This window comes from Lagopus leucura, unplaced genomic scaffold (assembly GCF_019238085.1).
Source record: "Lagopus leucura isolate 7727_CA_CO unplaced genomic scaffold, USGS_WTPT01 Super-Scaffold_1, whole genome shotgun sequence".
Lineage (NCBI taxonomy): Eukaryota > Metazoa > Chordata > Aves > Galliformes > Phasianidae > Lagopus > Lagopus leucura.
This window is the reverse complement of record NW_024962250.1, coordinates 29,557,098-29,573,373: the sequence shown is the minus strand read 5'-3', so window position 1 is coordinate 29,573,373 and position 16,276 is coordinate 29,557,098. Positions and strand designations below refer to the sequence as shown.

Genomic DNA, 16,276 nt, shown 5'->3' with positions numbered 1-16,276 from the left:
GTTTCTATATGAAGTATGTTTGAGAGTGACAGAAGACAGATTTTTGCTGAAATGCTCAGCATGACCAGCATTTTAGTGTAGGTTTTGTTGTTGTTTGGTGTTTTTTTCTGTTTGTTTGCTTTCCTGTCTTCTGTGAGGCTTTAATTGAAATGTTGTGCCCTCTAGTGGGTGTCACAGCAGTCTTCGTTATTTAAAACATAAATACTTTGAAACTGTAGCAGTTACAGTTACAGACAGTACTAAATGAATAGTTAGTTGTGATCAAATGCATATGTGCTGATGTTCAGATTATCTTTCTCATTTGTAGATTAGCATTTGTCTTTCTGACTTGTAAACAATGAGTGACACGTTTAAGGTTCTCTGCATGTGACTCTCATGTATGACAGATTGCAAAACAGATGTTGTGGAAGCTCTGTTTCCCTCTAGTCATCGTAAACTGGTTCTTGATGAATCACCAGAGTGAGTGTGGCTTGCTCGTTGTCTTATCCATTTTTGTGGATACTTTTACTCATCTTAATATAAGTCTTTTAGACAACATTCTACACGTGTTTATTTATAGCTTATGGAGATAGTAGGAATGTGTGGGACTGTTGGTGTAACTTCTTTGTTTCCTGGTCTGTTTAGAAAAGTTGGAATATAACCCACATTATTTGTGGTTGAGTTTTAATATACACTGAGTAGTGCTTTAGTTGGTGGTATGACTGCAAATCCAGCTCTGTGTGTTCAGTTCCATATGGGAGCAAGTCCTGATGACTGTGCTTCACTTTTAAAATTTCTCTTAGAATGATCTAATTCTTTCTTTATGGGAACAATTGATCTAAAAATGCTTTATATCTATCTATCTATCTATATATACATACACCCACATATATATATTCCCTTTAAAATATAAATTTCTGTTTAATAGGGAGCATACTTTAATATTTTTGTTGCAATGTAGCGAAAAGATTTCAGAGGTCAGATTTATTCAAAATTGGTTTCAATAGTTCACTTCCTTCTGTAGCAAATTTATCTATAAAAATCTGAGTAATTTAAATTATTTGGTGGTTATTTCAAATAAGGTTTTCATGATAAATAATTCTTTTTTTTTAATCTTCGGTTATTATTTATATTAATACATTTAATTCAAAATAAGATCTTAATGTCACTGAATCTTTACTAGTTGTTTGATTTTTAACTTCCTAACAGAACTCTTCAGGCCCTGTTTTTTAGAAGTGGATGTCTTTTTCTACTTCTTGAGTCAACTTTGGAACAGAAACTGGAAAAGTAAACAAATTCTAAAAGCAAAGTTACTAAGGGTGTAAATAGAGCAGCAAGTTAACATGACAAGTGGAACTGAAGGCTTAATGAAAGATCTTATTTTCTAAAGTTTTTCAGTTCATTTTTATTTTTAAGTGATCTGATGGAATAGCATTTTAAAAACAGAAAACATCTTTTAAATCCTTGTCTGTGTGTTAATCATAAGCTTACAGTTTTTGAGATAAAAATCAGTGGTTTTTTTTTTTTTTTTTTTTTTTTCAAGACAGGAAGGCCAGAACCATTTGTCTATATATTTTTATCTGTCAAATACTATGTCTAAATAATACTGCAACCACATCTTTTGTAGGATCTTGTGTAGGAAGTTGCACTCACCAAATTTGGTTTTTGACTTAGATTTTCTTGGTTTTATTAGCCTTGATGGTGCTTATTTAACTAAAATGGAAGCTGTTGAACTTCTGAATCAGAGCACAAACAAGGGGGTTCCTTTTGTGTATGTGTGCGTTGGCAGGAATATGCTGGGTTTTAAAGTTGGCTCTTCGGACTTCATGGTTGAAGTGAAAGCTCTATAATGCCAAAAAGATTCTTATCTGAGGATTTGGGCAGCATTGAAGTCCTGAGTTACATCTTCAGAGCTGCTTCCTTTTTTGTGATCAGTTTCATTCATCGGTAATACTCTTGGTGTTAGTTAGGACAATGTGATTGCAGGTTTGTTTATAATATCACTATAGCAGATCTGATTAATGGTAATGGAGCAGTTTCTGTAGAATATTGGTCTGTCAACCGAGTTTGGATTGTCAAAATTTTAAACTAGTGCTGAGCATAACTTTGAATGAGTTTAAATATTATTTAGAAATGGCAAGAGCAGTATGCAGTAAGGAATGATTATTTGGGTACAGTGTCCAATTATCACAGAGAAAACTAAAACAAGCAACACATTGGAATTAAGGTCTTATGAAATAGTCTTGTCACGGAAGCCAGATACCTGTGGTGGTTTTACTCTCAGCCTGTTTTTCACTGTCTGAAAGTATTGCCACAAAAGTGAATAGATTGTACCAAAGTTATGACAGAATTTATTGATGTATTGTAAAAGCATAGGTTATACAGGTGCTCAGAGGTAAAACTGTATTATGCTGAAAGCTTAGAACTAAGTGGAAAACAATTTGCAGTGGAATCAAAATACTTGAAAATAACCAGTTTATTGTCTCTCTGAGTAGAATTCATTTTCTGGTAGCTTGATTTGTTTTATTTGTTATTATATTTAGTGTATGTTCTATATGCACAAGTGTGTAATATATATGCATTATGTTTTGTTAATATGCTGAAAATTACATGGTTCCTCTTTTGGTTATTTTTTTTTTTTGTTGTTGTTTTTTTCCTTCTAGTGTCTGAATGAGATCCTGGAGTCTGCAGATGCACCTTTGGAAGTCACAGATGGTTTTATTCAGTCAATTTCTTTATCTGTTCCATGGGGGTCATTGCTACAGGATAACTGTGCATTAGAATTAAAAGGATTAGAGATGGTCTTCAGGCCAAGACCAAGGCTTGGTAGGCTTGTTATTTATTTATTCATTCCCTTCTTTTGACAGATATTTCAAGTAACTTACTTATTCATGCTCCACATCTCATTCTTCTTTGTTTAACTGGAACTAAATTTTGTGCAGTCTTACCTTCTGATGTGAAATTACTGCTTTGGAAGAATGGTAATATTAGAAGAAAGCTTTATTTATTCACTTGCATTTGTTTAGTTATATTTGATGCAGAGTACATTATAACAGAAGAAAGAATATATCGTGCAAGTTTTACTCTGAATTCTAAGCTGGAATGTTTTGTCTGTTTACCGTGTGTGTTTGTGCTCAGCATTAGCTGGTAGGATTTCAATTAAATTAATTTGATTGCTAAAAAATTTTGTTCAGCTTAGTACATGCTTTGCTTTTGGATTGCTGTTTTATTATTTTGCAGTTATTAGTTCAGGTCTGTGTTGGATGTTTAAAGCGTTTATAAGTTAATATGTTACGATAACCTTTTAAACTTACTCCTTCCTCAATATATATATTGTATATACATCAAATATAATAGGAAACTGTAAAGTAATTTGTAAAGAGAATAATTTCTTTTGATTTCATTTTGCTGGTTATGCCTGCAAGTCATACCAATACAGTAATATTTAAGTGAAGTTATTCACTTAAACCAGTGTTGAATATTGGTTACCCTTAACTCTGGTTTTATCTCATTTAGATTGAATTTTCAACTACCAAAATCATACCAATACAATGTAAATGGATTTTGAAGTAGCATATCCCATAAAGACAGATCATAATGTCTTACTAAGCTGATGAAACTTTTGTTGTTGTGCCAAATTTATTTTGTTTTGTTTTCATTGTTTCAAAATTTTTACAGCCAAACTTATTAATATCTCTTCTACTCTGCAGCATCTGGCTCTGAACCTATGTATTGGTCAAGTTTTATGACCAGTAGTATGCAACTTGCAAAAGAGTGTCTTAGCCAAAAATTGACAGATGAACAAGGAGAAGGGTCCCAGCCCTTTGAAGGACTTGAAAAATTTGCAGAAACTATTGAAACAGGTATCAATTCATTATTGAGATCTGAATGAATGTCGCAGATTATCCATTTGTGTTGTGACTTGGTTTTACAAAATGACATTTCGTTCACTATAACTTGCCTTGCATGTCTTCACGTGTTTACTGTAAAGCTTAAATAGGAAAGCAGGAGGGGGGGAAAAAAAAACAACAGATATACTTACAAAAATATTTGTCCATCCCTTCAGTGGGCAGAATGAGCCATTCTTCAGGACCAAATTAGCTTTTGTTTATACCAGAGCACATCCAGGTAAATCTCTGCTTCATTGAATGATAGGTGAGCTCCCTTGTTAGTGGTGATGCTTTCAAAGAAAAAAACAATAGTTTTTCAACCATTTTTTCCAGCAAACTGACCTGTTATGACATACTTCTCAATCTCTAATCATGCTATGCTGCTAGATGTTCTTTAGAAGATGTGTGTTCTTAAATGGAAGAAAATTAGGACTGATGACCACATCATGCAGTGGAGAGCCTAGTGCTAGAAGGGAAATCTTTAAAATTGGTTCCAGAAATAGAAGTAGCAAGGTAAAACAACACATGGCAGTGTTTAAGTGTTTAGACAGTGTGGATAATGAAGCAGTTGATTTGAGGATCATCCACGCTGAGGTGTAGAACAACTTGGTTTGAATTGTCACTTGCTCAGGTATTTGTGCGTTGAAGGTTGGTTGCACGATGTAAATGTGTGTATAAAACATTTAATGGTAGTTTACATTGCCACTTGAATTTTGCAATTTATTTTCATTGAGAATTTCCCCAGCTTAAAGTGTTCATTTGATTTATAAAAGTCATTATTGAGTATAGATGACTTTGCTGTTTTAACTTTCTCATTTAAGTACTACGAAGGGTGAAAGTTACCTTCTTAGATACTGTTCTGCGCATCGAACACGTGCCGGAAAATTCTAAAAGTGGAACTGCACTTGAAATTCGAATTGAAAGGTAAAAATTTTAATAGCAATCTGTTGATTTTTTTTTTTTGTTTATTTGTTTAAAGGACATTTTCTTGCCACTTTCTGTACCCATCTGTGCAGTTTTTATATACAGTTAGACAGTAGTTCTTCAGCAACCATGTTAAGAATACCTCTTATAAAGTCAGCAAAGAGTTTCTCCACTGAGCTTCTGTTTAACGTGTTTAAGCTAAAATATTTAATCATCAAATCAGAAGAGATCTAGATTTTTCAAGACAAGATAATGACTACTTCTGCAGTTTATGAATGCCATTTCTGAGAAGTTCAAATGTCAGTGGATAGTACTAGCAAATGTGGTGGCCTCTCACTTGAAAGAAATAAGTAGCATGTTGTTTTGATGTGTGATACATTTTATGTATGGAATAGCAGATGTGTTTTTCCACTGCAAATTCTGTTATGTGGAGACTTTTCAGGAGTTTGCTGTTTATTCTACATCTCAGTATTATGATGTAAGAAATGTAATTGCACAAAAAATGTATGGAATTGGAATACATTTTCTCTATATCTAACTTCCAGAATATTTCTTTCAGGTAGTGTTTGTAGAGTATACAAACATGTTATGTGGTAGATTTTCCAAAAATCAAGGTTCTGAAACAAGCGTTATGTACATCCCAGTAGAAACATTTGTATGGAAGTGTTGCACAGACTCTTTATCATCAGGTTAGACATAAGTACTAGGGTATTACGCTAGGATATATTGCACTGAAAGCATGCTGCATTTGTCATGTAGAAAATTCAAGATTTCCACCCATTCCCAGAGAGTGGTGGTTTCTCCTTTCAGGGCAGTGAACGGCATTGTAAATAGTCTGAAGAGAGAGAAAGTATATACAAACTTAGAGGCTATATGGCACAATAAAGGTAAAAATTTGCATGTTCCTACCATCTTTATTTCCTTGCTTTTGTCTCCCAGAACTATGTACTGTGATGAAACTGCTGATGAGTGCTCTGGAATTAATGTACATCAGCCCACAGCTTTTGCTCACAAGTTACTTCAGCTCTCAGGTGTCTCTTTCTTCTGGGATGAGTTTCCCGCATCAACAAAGTCCTCCCCAGTCTGTTCAGCTACACAGCTGGTAAAATTAAATGCAATATGTAAAATGTCACGTGATGAAGGATGGAATGTGATGTTGTGCTTATATATTAGATTCATTCTAGAGGATATAGAAATTAAACTTCTACTTGAATCTGTGCTTAGTGACTTTCATAATCTCTTCTGTTAGTTTTGGCAAGGGGAAGAAAATAAATTTTACTCAGTCCTAAAGTCTCTAAGATCGTATTGTACTGGAATCTGGATGCTAGTTCTAATATGTGGGAACACTCTCTAAGTTAATATTCTGTGGAAACTTGATCAAATTTGTGTGAAGGCCTGATATTTCAGATTTTAGTTGTTTCTTAACAGTTATACGTTTTAACAGTACAGTCAAATTTATATTTGTTTATAACTATTTCTCGTGTGATAAGCTTATGCATGTTTACATCTTTTTAATAAGAAATGACACACGTTCTAATTCCTCTCTGTGTAACATTTCAAGGCAACTGAACCAAAGCTTTCACCCAGCTGGAACCCAAAAATCAATTATGAGCCTCACCCACAATTAACAAGAAACTTGCCAGAAATTACTCCTTCTGACCCTGTGCAGATCAGTAAGCTGATTGGTAGAATGGAGTTGAGCCTAACATTAAAGCAAAATGAAGTACTTCCTGGAGCTAAGGTTAGTCATGCTTTCCTGATGTTTAAATTAATAGTCACATAAGACTTTATTTTTGCTACTGCATAACAAAAAAAAAAAAAAAAAAAGGCAAAGTAACAATACTTTTAGTTTTTGTTCTAGGTTCTTTCATTCAGAATCAATACATATCTCTAATAAGACAGCTCCACAGTGGCCAGCTGGTGTGTTCTCAGGATTTGTAATAAAATGCAGGAAAAATGTGCAAATGTTTTCTGTTAACAAGTACATAACTGTTAGGATTTTTCTACTTATATGAATAAGTACATAAGTCCAGTTTGGTTTTTATGGATCTATTTTTTATTTATTTATTAAATGGAGAGGTGCATTATCTACTTTGGTATTCTCCTGCTACTTCAGTTCAAAGTGAATTCAAATATAAATACAAAAAATGCTCTGACATCTCTTAAAGGAGTATTCCTGTGTTGTGGAGACAAACTGAATTTATATATTGCAGTGAATCTTGAGAAAATAGTTTTGTTTTCATGATACTCCCACTGCTTTCTTGATCCATTTTTTTTTTTCCTTGTAGCACTGTGACTGACTTTGCCTATGTACGTGTGGAATGTTTAAATGACTGATTAAAAACACTTATGTTTTTAAAAGGACATAATTATAACATTGCTTACTGAGGCTACAGCACTGCGGCATTGTAAAGCTCTTGTGAACACTTCCACTTCTGAATTTTTACATTAAAATTAGTTGCAATCAAATAATAATGCCAAATTTAAGTGCCACCATTTAAAATAATGTTTTATTTGACTTATAAAGATAAAAGAAACAAAGCAATTGAAAACAGTGTTTTAGCTTTCTTTTTTTTTTTTTTTTAAAAAAAAAAAAAAAAAAGGTGTGAGCGTATAAGTAAACTTGTATAAATATATGCTCTCTGATATTAAAATAATGTTTTAACAATTGTAGGATTGCAAGGAAATACTGTTTTACCACATTATCTTCCATGGGCTGCAGGGGGCACCTCTGCTTCAGTTCTTGGAGCACCTTCTCCACTCCTTCTTTGACCTTGGGTTTTGCACAGTTTTTTCTCTCAACCTTCTTTTCTTTCTCAGACTGTGTAGCATTTTGCCTTTTCTTAAGTATGTTTTCACAAAAGTGAGACTTTGCTGATGGACTCAGCTATGTCCCAAGGAGAGTCTAGTACAGGAGCCAGCCCTGTGCAGCACCTGGCCTCTTCTCACAGAACACCCCTGCAGCATCCCCTGCTACCAGCTCTTTGTCACTGACAGACAATAAAATGAGTAATAATCATGAGTGGACCAATGTCTAGGAGTGTAGGAATCTAGAACTGACAAATCTGTACAAGTTGTTAAGATAAACTTACCTTGAGTAGATCTTCCGAGGTAAGAGGCTCGCTTTGTTGAACACTGTCAAAGCAATGAGACATTTAAAAACAGCCCCACCCAGTCACAAGGAAGTATTCATGTCTGTTAATCTCTACAATAAGAGTAGTTCTGAGGAGAACTTTCACAGCTTCTAAAATCTACTTCAGAGGATGTTGATTTTAGTATTTTGTAATTTGTACGTAATACTAACCTTATACTGTTGATTGCTTTTAGAAATGTTGAGCAAGCAAAACTACTGGCATTCTTGAATTTCCCTATTATGTGTATTATCTGTATTTAAGGAAGTAAATTGTGGGTGGCAAATCTGTGTTCATCATGCCAAGCTACAGATTGGTAGCCATACATAATTAAAAGTTCTGGGTGTTTAGAAGATAAAAATTTTACTGAGACGGATGTATTCTGTATAGCGTGAAAATCCACTATCAAAATCATTGAGACTTTAGAAGGAAAACCGTGTTCATGATTTTGTTTTTCCTTCCTTTAGTTGGATGTGGATGGACAGATAGATTCTATACATCTATTTTTGTCACCCAGGCAAGTGCATCTTCTGTTGGACATGGTAGCAGCTATTGCTGGACCAGGCAAGTGAACATCTTGTAAATATTAAATGTGGGTTTATGTGGACAAAAATGAAGATTTACAAGATAAACAAGTTTCTTTACTGGAGAAAAATGTTTGTGGTGATAGATTATTCTTTTCTGTTTGGTTTTAGTAAAAAGCTCTGTAGCTGCTCTGTGTAGTACTGTGATACTGCAATTCAGTTGCCGATTGTCTCTTAGTTCATAACCAACAGTGTTGTAGGCAATAAAATAAATTGGGAGAGTAGAATACAACAGTTGGGGAAATGATAGTTGGAAATGGTCAGGAAGCCAGAACAGTTTTGGTTCTTATAGCTTCTATCTGACCAAATGAGCTTAGCTAATCCAGTTAGTTCTCTGTACTGTGCTTTGGAAACAGGCACCAAAAACATTAAATAGATGATGCTTGAGGAAAAATTTGTATTTGCTGAGTAATCAACAAACTGTACTTAGATCATGGCAATAACAAGATAAGAATGTTTATTTTTGTTGTTGCTTTTTCTTTTCCCTGTGTGTTCCTGATGTAACAATACTTACTATTTGGATGGACAGTTAGTTGTCTTTTTGAGAAGATTTGTCAAATCCTTGCTGCTTGCTTAATAGTCTTCTGATGATGCTAATATTTTTCTTTTACTGGACCTGTTAATTGGCTTTAGCTAACTGAAAAAGCATTCCCATTTGTATCATCTTAAAACCTGAGATTTTTGTAATTCCTTAGTAGTAAAATCTGCATATATGACCATAAAATACTCCAGAGTTGCAAGTAATGCTAGAGAGTGAATTTGGTTGTGTGTGTGTGTGTGTGCATATATATATTCGAATAATACATATGCACACATACCCCAGCACCAGCAGCTAGTTAATTTTCAGATTTGGTTCTGGGTTTTTTTTATAGATATTGGTAAGAAAATAACAGTGCATTTTGAATTTTGTAATTTTTTTTCTTCCATTCAGAAAGCCTAAGCAGGATAGAATTGTCTAGTAAAGATAGGAAGAACCGGCCAATGCAGCAGGAAGATGAGTATCGAATTCAGATGGAATTGAAACGTTATTTAAGAAAAGAGTCTTTATCTGCAGGAGCCTCATCTGAACAAAGCTTCTATGAGACAGAGACAGCCAGAACGCCTTCTAGTCGTGGCAAGTATAAAAGTGATATGGCATAGCAGAAAGCCCATTGTTAGATTATATAGAGAGATTATATACAAGATTATATAAAATAGCTCTTGAGTTTTTATTCTTGGTAGATTAAGTATCAAAGTAACTTTGATGTAGAATTATTCTAAGCCATTAGTTACACTGTTGAGTAAAAATGAGTATCAGGCTCAGTGAGGTTAGACTAGGCTTCATTTAAAAGAGTTTGGTAATCTGTATGCACATTTAATATGTGCAGCATGGTAAGTGCATGTGAACTGTCACATCTTTTCAACACACTGAGGAAATGAAACACAGAATGAAAAACAGTTCAATTGTTCTTGTATTTACATTTTTATTTGCTTTTTTTTTTTTCTGTTTTTTATTTGAGATTTAATATATTAATTTGTCAAAAGAGTGTATGAGCTTAAAGAAATAATGTCAACTTGAATGTGAAGTCAAATGTTCTGTTTTCTAATATTTTTAAGGTTATTTACTTGGAACTCCTGTAAATAATATATTTGTTTGACTGTTCTGTCTAGCTGTTGGATTTCTGAACTTAGAAATGCATTTCTTTCAAAAATAATCCTTTTTCATTAGAGAATAATTCTTTAATATGTGTGATTCTCATTAGAGGAAGAAGTTTTCTTCTCAATGGCTGAAATGGACATGTCTCACAGCCTTTCCTCCCTTCCACCTCTTGGAGACCCTCCAACTATGGATCTAGACTTGTCTTTAACTAGTACGTATACCAACACACCAGCAGGATCTCCACTGAGCACAACAGTGGTATGTATAGTATTAGCTATATTTAAAATCTCCCCGAAATCAACCTTTTCTTTCCTCTTTCTTTGTGTTCTATAAATATTCTTTACAATATCAAGAGCTGTAGCAAAGCTAGTGTAATTGAATGTGTTAACTCGAACGTTTGTATCTGAGGACAGGCCAGTCATTGTTCAAGAACTTCACTAAGGCAGTGAAGGTGTTTAGATCTGACAGTTTTTCCTTGAAGGCTTCATTGAAAGATTGAAACTGTATTGGAAAGATTCTCATCTGTTTGGCTACTGAGACAGGAAATGGAATGTATTTGTTTTCAATTGCTTTGATATTATGTAGAAAACTTATGAAAGATCCTTTTGTTTTTGTAACTGAATATTTGGATTTTCTTTTATTATGGATTACATAGATGATGGCAATAAAAAGCAGAAAATCATTGTATTAATACCTGATATGAGTAAAATGTATACTGTTTATCTTTTCAAAATTTGTTAGGTGGCCTGATGTTTAGTTAAAACAATGGAAAACGTATGCTTTTTACACAGAAACAGGAGAATATATTTTGAGAGAGCAAGTGTATCCAGCTTTACAAATATGTGATAAAGGCTATTGTAAAATTAAGAAGTATAACCTCAAGTAAAGCATATGTGCATAATTCACTTGAGTTTTAACAGGCCATGAAATGGTATGCTATTGATTGTTTATGTACAGATTCTTTGTCACTTTGTCTGTTATTTGCTAGATCACACATATGCACACATATGTGTGGATTGCTCTGAAAGTAATGCCTCCTATTTATTTCCACGGAAACTACAACATACACAAAAAGCACAATAACATTCTGTGTTGGAGACTGTTCTCTGCGTTTTCACCAGCCATGAATAAGAGCCTGCATGCTGCATTCATAAGAATGGGCAACGGTGGAGGTGACCCACTCTTTCACAGCTGCTGTGACACTGTCATTGCTAGGAAAGTGTTGTCCCTGCAGTGCATCTTCCATCATTCTACACAGATGGAAGTCAGAAGCTGCCTAATGGATCTTGTAGGACAGTTCAGCCATGATTAGCAGTGTGCTCCACAGTCTTCAAACTGACATGAGGCATGGTGTTATTGTGTTGCAAGAGAAAGGTTGTCTTTTTTTAATTTGGCCTGACTCTGGAAGTTTGATCCTTCAGTTTAGTCAGCACTGTGATGTAATGGTCAGAGTTTTTTTTTTTTTTTTTCTCTGTTTGTTTTTGTTTTCCTTTTTCTTTTGTCTGGGTTCCAGGAAATCCAGAAAGATCACCTCTTTCCTGCCCCAAAAGACCATCACATCACTTTACTCACTGTGTCTTGCACTTTTTCTTTGATGGGGACTTCATGTCACCACTGCGTGGACTGCCATTTTGACTCTGTTCTGTGGTGTTGATACTGCATCTCGTACCAGTGATCATGCGATCCAGGAAACCTTCAGCCTCATGTTGGCTCAGTGAGTCCTGACAAACTTGCATATGATGTTCTTTCTGTTCCAGAATGAGCGCTTGTGGGACCCAAATATTAGTAACCTCACGTTCCAGCATTGCCACTATCACTTCCAATGGACTGAAGCTGATGTTAAGCCCTGTACACATTTCCCTGTTCATAATCTGCTGATTTGTGTGGATGAGCTGATCGAGACAGTCTTCATTTCATAGTGTGACTGTACATGGCTATCCGAAACATGGCTTGTCATTCATATTGCTGCCAACTACTGCAGAAACACAGCACCCACCTTATTGCTGTGCTCACATCCACTCTTTGGTCTCCCTAAATGTTCAGCAAGCATTGATGAACGTCAGTGGATGCAATTTTTTCTTCATGAAGGAATTCAGTTTCACACCTCTGCTTCTTGTCGGATGCCTTTTTGTCAGATTACCCCTCTGCTGCCATCTGTTGCTTGGCAACAATGGAATAGTAATGGAAAGGTTCAGCCTCTGTTGCTTTACTTCCAACATTCACCTCTGACAGTGTGAGCTAATGTAATAACATAGGAGGCATTACTTTTGGAACAGCCACCTTTTTATGCACATATATACATACACATCTATTTAGCAAAGTTAAGATCATACATATTTTTGTTTTAGCTTCAACCAACCTGGGGTGATTTTCTTGATCGTAACAAACAAGAACTACAGCCTCCAAGAGGTTCTTCACTTGCAGCCAATGTGGTTCACCAGGCTTCCTTAAGGAGAACGTGTAAGTAAAAATGCTGATTTGCATTCTGCTCCCTAGATGATACTGGAAATAAATTTTGATTTGGCAATTTGGTTTAAAAAAAAGAAAATAAAAAAAGAAAATAAAAAGAAAATTAAAAGTAAGATGACATTATGAATTTGTTGTTTACACAAACTTAATTTTATATTTCAGCTATTCCATCCAGATCTGTTTCTGTGGATGAATCCAGACCTGAGCTGCTTTTTAGACTCACAGTGGGAACTTTCTCAGTGTCTGTACTTCATATTGACCCTTTACCTCCACCTGAAAGTTCACTGAACCATAACCCTTTGACACCAATGGCTCGAGATTTCTTTGCCCGAATAGAAAAGATTGAGCCAGTTAAGTTTGCAACTGAAGATTTTCTGTCCTTCCGAGAAGTATTTTCAGAAGCTTGTTCTCATGATCACCTTAGGTATAACTTTGCTTATTTATAAACCACTTAAATATATATATACACACACATATATATGTCTGTTAAGTAAGCTTGAATAAACAGTAAAGTTTATATCCAGTGGGCTTGCTACTTAACTGAATGTTGGATTGTTCATTTCAAAATAGCCTTATGTTTTGACACCTTCTGTCTAAGACTACTGCTGTTTTTATTAAAAAAAACAAAAACAGAAGTGCATAAACAATGAAGTGAGCCTAGCTCCCTTCTATTACAGATTGATTAAACTAGGTACAGTTTCTTCTGCAGAAAGCTATGGAATCGGGATCATTACGTAAATGATTTCTTTAGAAATTGTTATATTTTTAGGACCAACTTTATTGCAAAAAAAGGATTCTGTTTTGAGAAACTTAGGTTTTTACTTACTGCAAAATACAAATTCAATACAGTTAAGAAGATCCTGCTTCAGATACAATTGTTTTTTGTCCAGAAATCTTAATTGTCCCAGCACAGTCTCAAATACATAACATTTAGGAGAGAAAATGTATTTTCTTAATTTATGGCTCTAATCTAAGCTTTCTTAGGCATCAGACTTTGTCCAAATAAGGATGCTAGATTTCCAGCTTTTCTTGAATTACCTGTTAAGTTAGATGTCTGAAGTGGTCTTAATGAATTTCTGTACATTAATCGTTGTTGAACATGCGATGTGAAATCCTTTCATTATGTTGCTGAAGTGATAACTAGAAAAATCTTTCTAAGTTACAAATCTTAACAGTTTTAATGATATTTAAAAGGTTTGCAGTGATACTTTTTTCCCATGCTGAAAGCTTGACTTTTCTTAATGTTATTGATTCGTGCTAATTTCTGTAATTTGTAATTTTTGTAATTCAGGTTTATAGGTACTGGCATCAGAGTGTCCTATGAACAAAGACAAAGGTCTACTTCTCGAAGTTTTAGTACGGATTTATCCATTGGGAATATGGAGTTTCTGGAATGCCTTTTCTCTACTGACTCTCATTCCATTCAGCCTCACTATACAGAGGTAAAAATAAATAAGTAAATAAATAAAAAATTGGGCATCTCCCCAGAGAATATAAATTGTATAATTTAAAATGCTAGATTTTGAAATAGTTACAGTATATGTGTAAAAAGTTGATACATGCTGTGGTTTCAAGATATGTTTTAAGATCAGATGTTGAACCAGGCTGCTGTCATATCTTTCAAAAGTGGTGTTAGTTAGCCAAACTTTACTGGTTTATTTCTCTTTCAAATATGCTTAACTCAGTTTGGGAATTAGAGTAAGCATTTTCTAAACACTAGCTCATGGAGTTAAGGAATGGAGAAGTTCCTTCTGGTGACGATTATTGTTCCAGCTCTTTTAATGATGAGAAGCATCTAATAAAGTGAGCAAAGGGATTGAGTAAGGGGTTGGGCCAAGGCTCTATTCACTGACTTGAATCCAGGATTACATGCTATCTTTTCTAGTAAAAATATCATAAATGTCTTCACCTGTGGCAACTCTTCTTCTTATGAATTAATTGTCTTGACTATTGTTTTAAAGCTGCTGACATTTCGTTCTGAAGAAGAAAATGATTCTCATGCTCTGCCATGCCTTCAGCTTCATTATAAGCATTCAGACAATAGAGGACCTCAGGTAAGGAGGAATATTAAAATCACCATGTTTCTACATAGTAGCCTTTGTTTAGTTCTGTTCATTTTTACAAGAAGGTATCTTGTACAACTGAGATATATATACAACATATAATTATTTGCTTCATTATATTATTTTTAAGGATTTTAGTACTTTTTCTCTTCCTTTTCAGGGTAGTCAAGGCAGACTTAGTTCTATTCCACAGAAAGCAGAGTTACAAATAAAGTTAAGTCCAGTGTTTTGTGAGCTGGATATAAGTATTGTGGACAGATTAAATTCCTTGCTTCAACCACAGAAACTAGCTACAGTGGAGATGATGGCATCTCACATGTATACTTCATACAACAAACACATAAATCTGGTAAGTTAAAAATGGAATTTGTTAACAAACATGCTGAATCTTTGCAACAGGAAGACAGGTCAGTTTTCTAACCTTTGGGATTTTTGTTGTTGGTTTATAAGTTCTGATAAAGAACAGAAGCTGTCTGATTTGGATACTCATTTTAGATTCAGTGATTGCGTGTGTGATAACAGACCTAAAGACTATGATGTCTTCTTCATAAACTGTGTAAGTGCACAGCTTCTTGAGACAGAGCCGGACAAAAAGGGGGAATCTTGAATGATTGCTAATTTCGAATCTGTCCTGTCATGCCCTTTAGCAGCAGTATTTGTTGCTTATAGTTTTACATATGTGTTGAAATTTTGTCAGCCCAGTTTTCTGTACTGTGCCATATCCAGTTTTGGCGCAGCTAAAGGGATGGTCAACAGATGCCTTGCATTGTAGTGATTGAGGGCAAACAGAAGTTGCATCTTGTTAATCTTGGTTCAAGGTTTCAGGAGGATTAATATCAGTATATTTAGCATAAGAATGTTTAACTTGAAAGGTTCTTTTTCAAGTTACGTAATAGAGTTTAATGCAACTAACTGATTTTTTTCACATAAAAAAAAAACTGTCACAGGATTTTATTGCTCCATTGATTGCAGAACAATTAGTTTTCAAAACGTAATTAAGACAGTCCAGATATCAGTGAATGAAATTTTGCTAATAGTATAGAAAATGTAAAAGATATTAACAACTTGTGTTGATACAGTTATGTTCTGAAAATTTGAGTCTTTTCATTGATGGTCAACAGGAAGCAATCCACAGGGAAGTCTTGAATGACGCATGTCAGTGATAGGAGCTGGAACCCGGGACATACTGAAAGGGGCAGCCATGCATGCTGATAGTTCTTGGCTTCTCAACAGTAGCATTTGATTTATTAAATCTCTGAGTAGTAATTTTATCAAGGTCACTTGTTTTGTTCAGCCTAAAGAACAGAAGGCTGAGGGGCAGGTGCTGATCTCTAGTGACAGCAGCAGGACCCTAGGAAATGGCATGGAGCTGTGTCAGAGGAGGGTCAGACTGAGATTCTTCACCAGAGTATAATGAGCGTGGAGGAGGCTCCTCAAGACAGCTGTCACAGCACTGAGCTGCTGTGAGTTGAACAAATGTTTGGATAGCACTCTCAGACATAAGATTTGAATTTTGGGTAATTTTGTGTGGAGATGGCTGTTGGACTCAGTGGTCCTTGTGAGTCTCTTCCCACTGGGACATTCTGTGCTTCTATAG

At 34.8% G+C, this 16,276-nt stretch overlaps 1 protein-coding gene across 3 annotated transcripts in view; it reads left to right on the top strand.

Moving 5' to 3' along the window:
- ATG2B (autophagy related 2B) overlaps positions 1 to 16,276 on the top strand; it is a 42,245-nt gene that overhangs the window by 1,050 nt on the left and 24,919 nt on the right. For all 3 annotated transcript variants that reach the window (XM_042881857.1, XM_042881786.1, XM_042881707.1), the window contains exons 2-14: positions 2,643 to 2,805; positions 3,690 to 3,842; positions 4,691 to 4,793; positions 5,733 to 5,895; positions 6,355 to 6,534; positions 8,392 to 8,488; positions 9,440 to 9,622; positions 10,251 to 10,405; positions 12,496 to 12,607; positions 12,779 to 13,040; positions 13,908 to 14,058; positions 14,578 to 14,670; positions 14,840 to 15,028. In XM_042881857.1, coding sequence (XP_042737791.1) covers positions 2,643 to 2,805; positions 3,690 to 3,842; positions 4,691 to 4,793; positions 5,733 to 5,895; positions 6,355 to 6,534; positions 8,392 to 8,488; positions 9,440 to 9,622; positions 10,251 to 10,405; positions 12,496 to 12,607; positions 12,779 to 13,040; positions 13,908 to 14,058; positions 14,578 to 14,670; positions 14,840 to 15,028 — 2,004 coding nt within the window. The remainder of the gene's footprint in view (positions 1 to 2,642; positions 2,806 to 3,689; positions 3,843 to 4,690; positions 4,794 to 5,732; positions 5,896 to 6,354; positions 6,535 to 8,391; positions 8,489 to 9,439; positions 9,623 to 10,250; positions 10,406 to 12,495; positions 12,608 to 12,778; positions 13,041 to 13,907; positions 14,059 to 14,577; positions 14,671 to 14,839; positions 15,029 to 16,276) is intronic.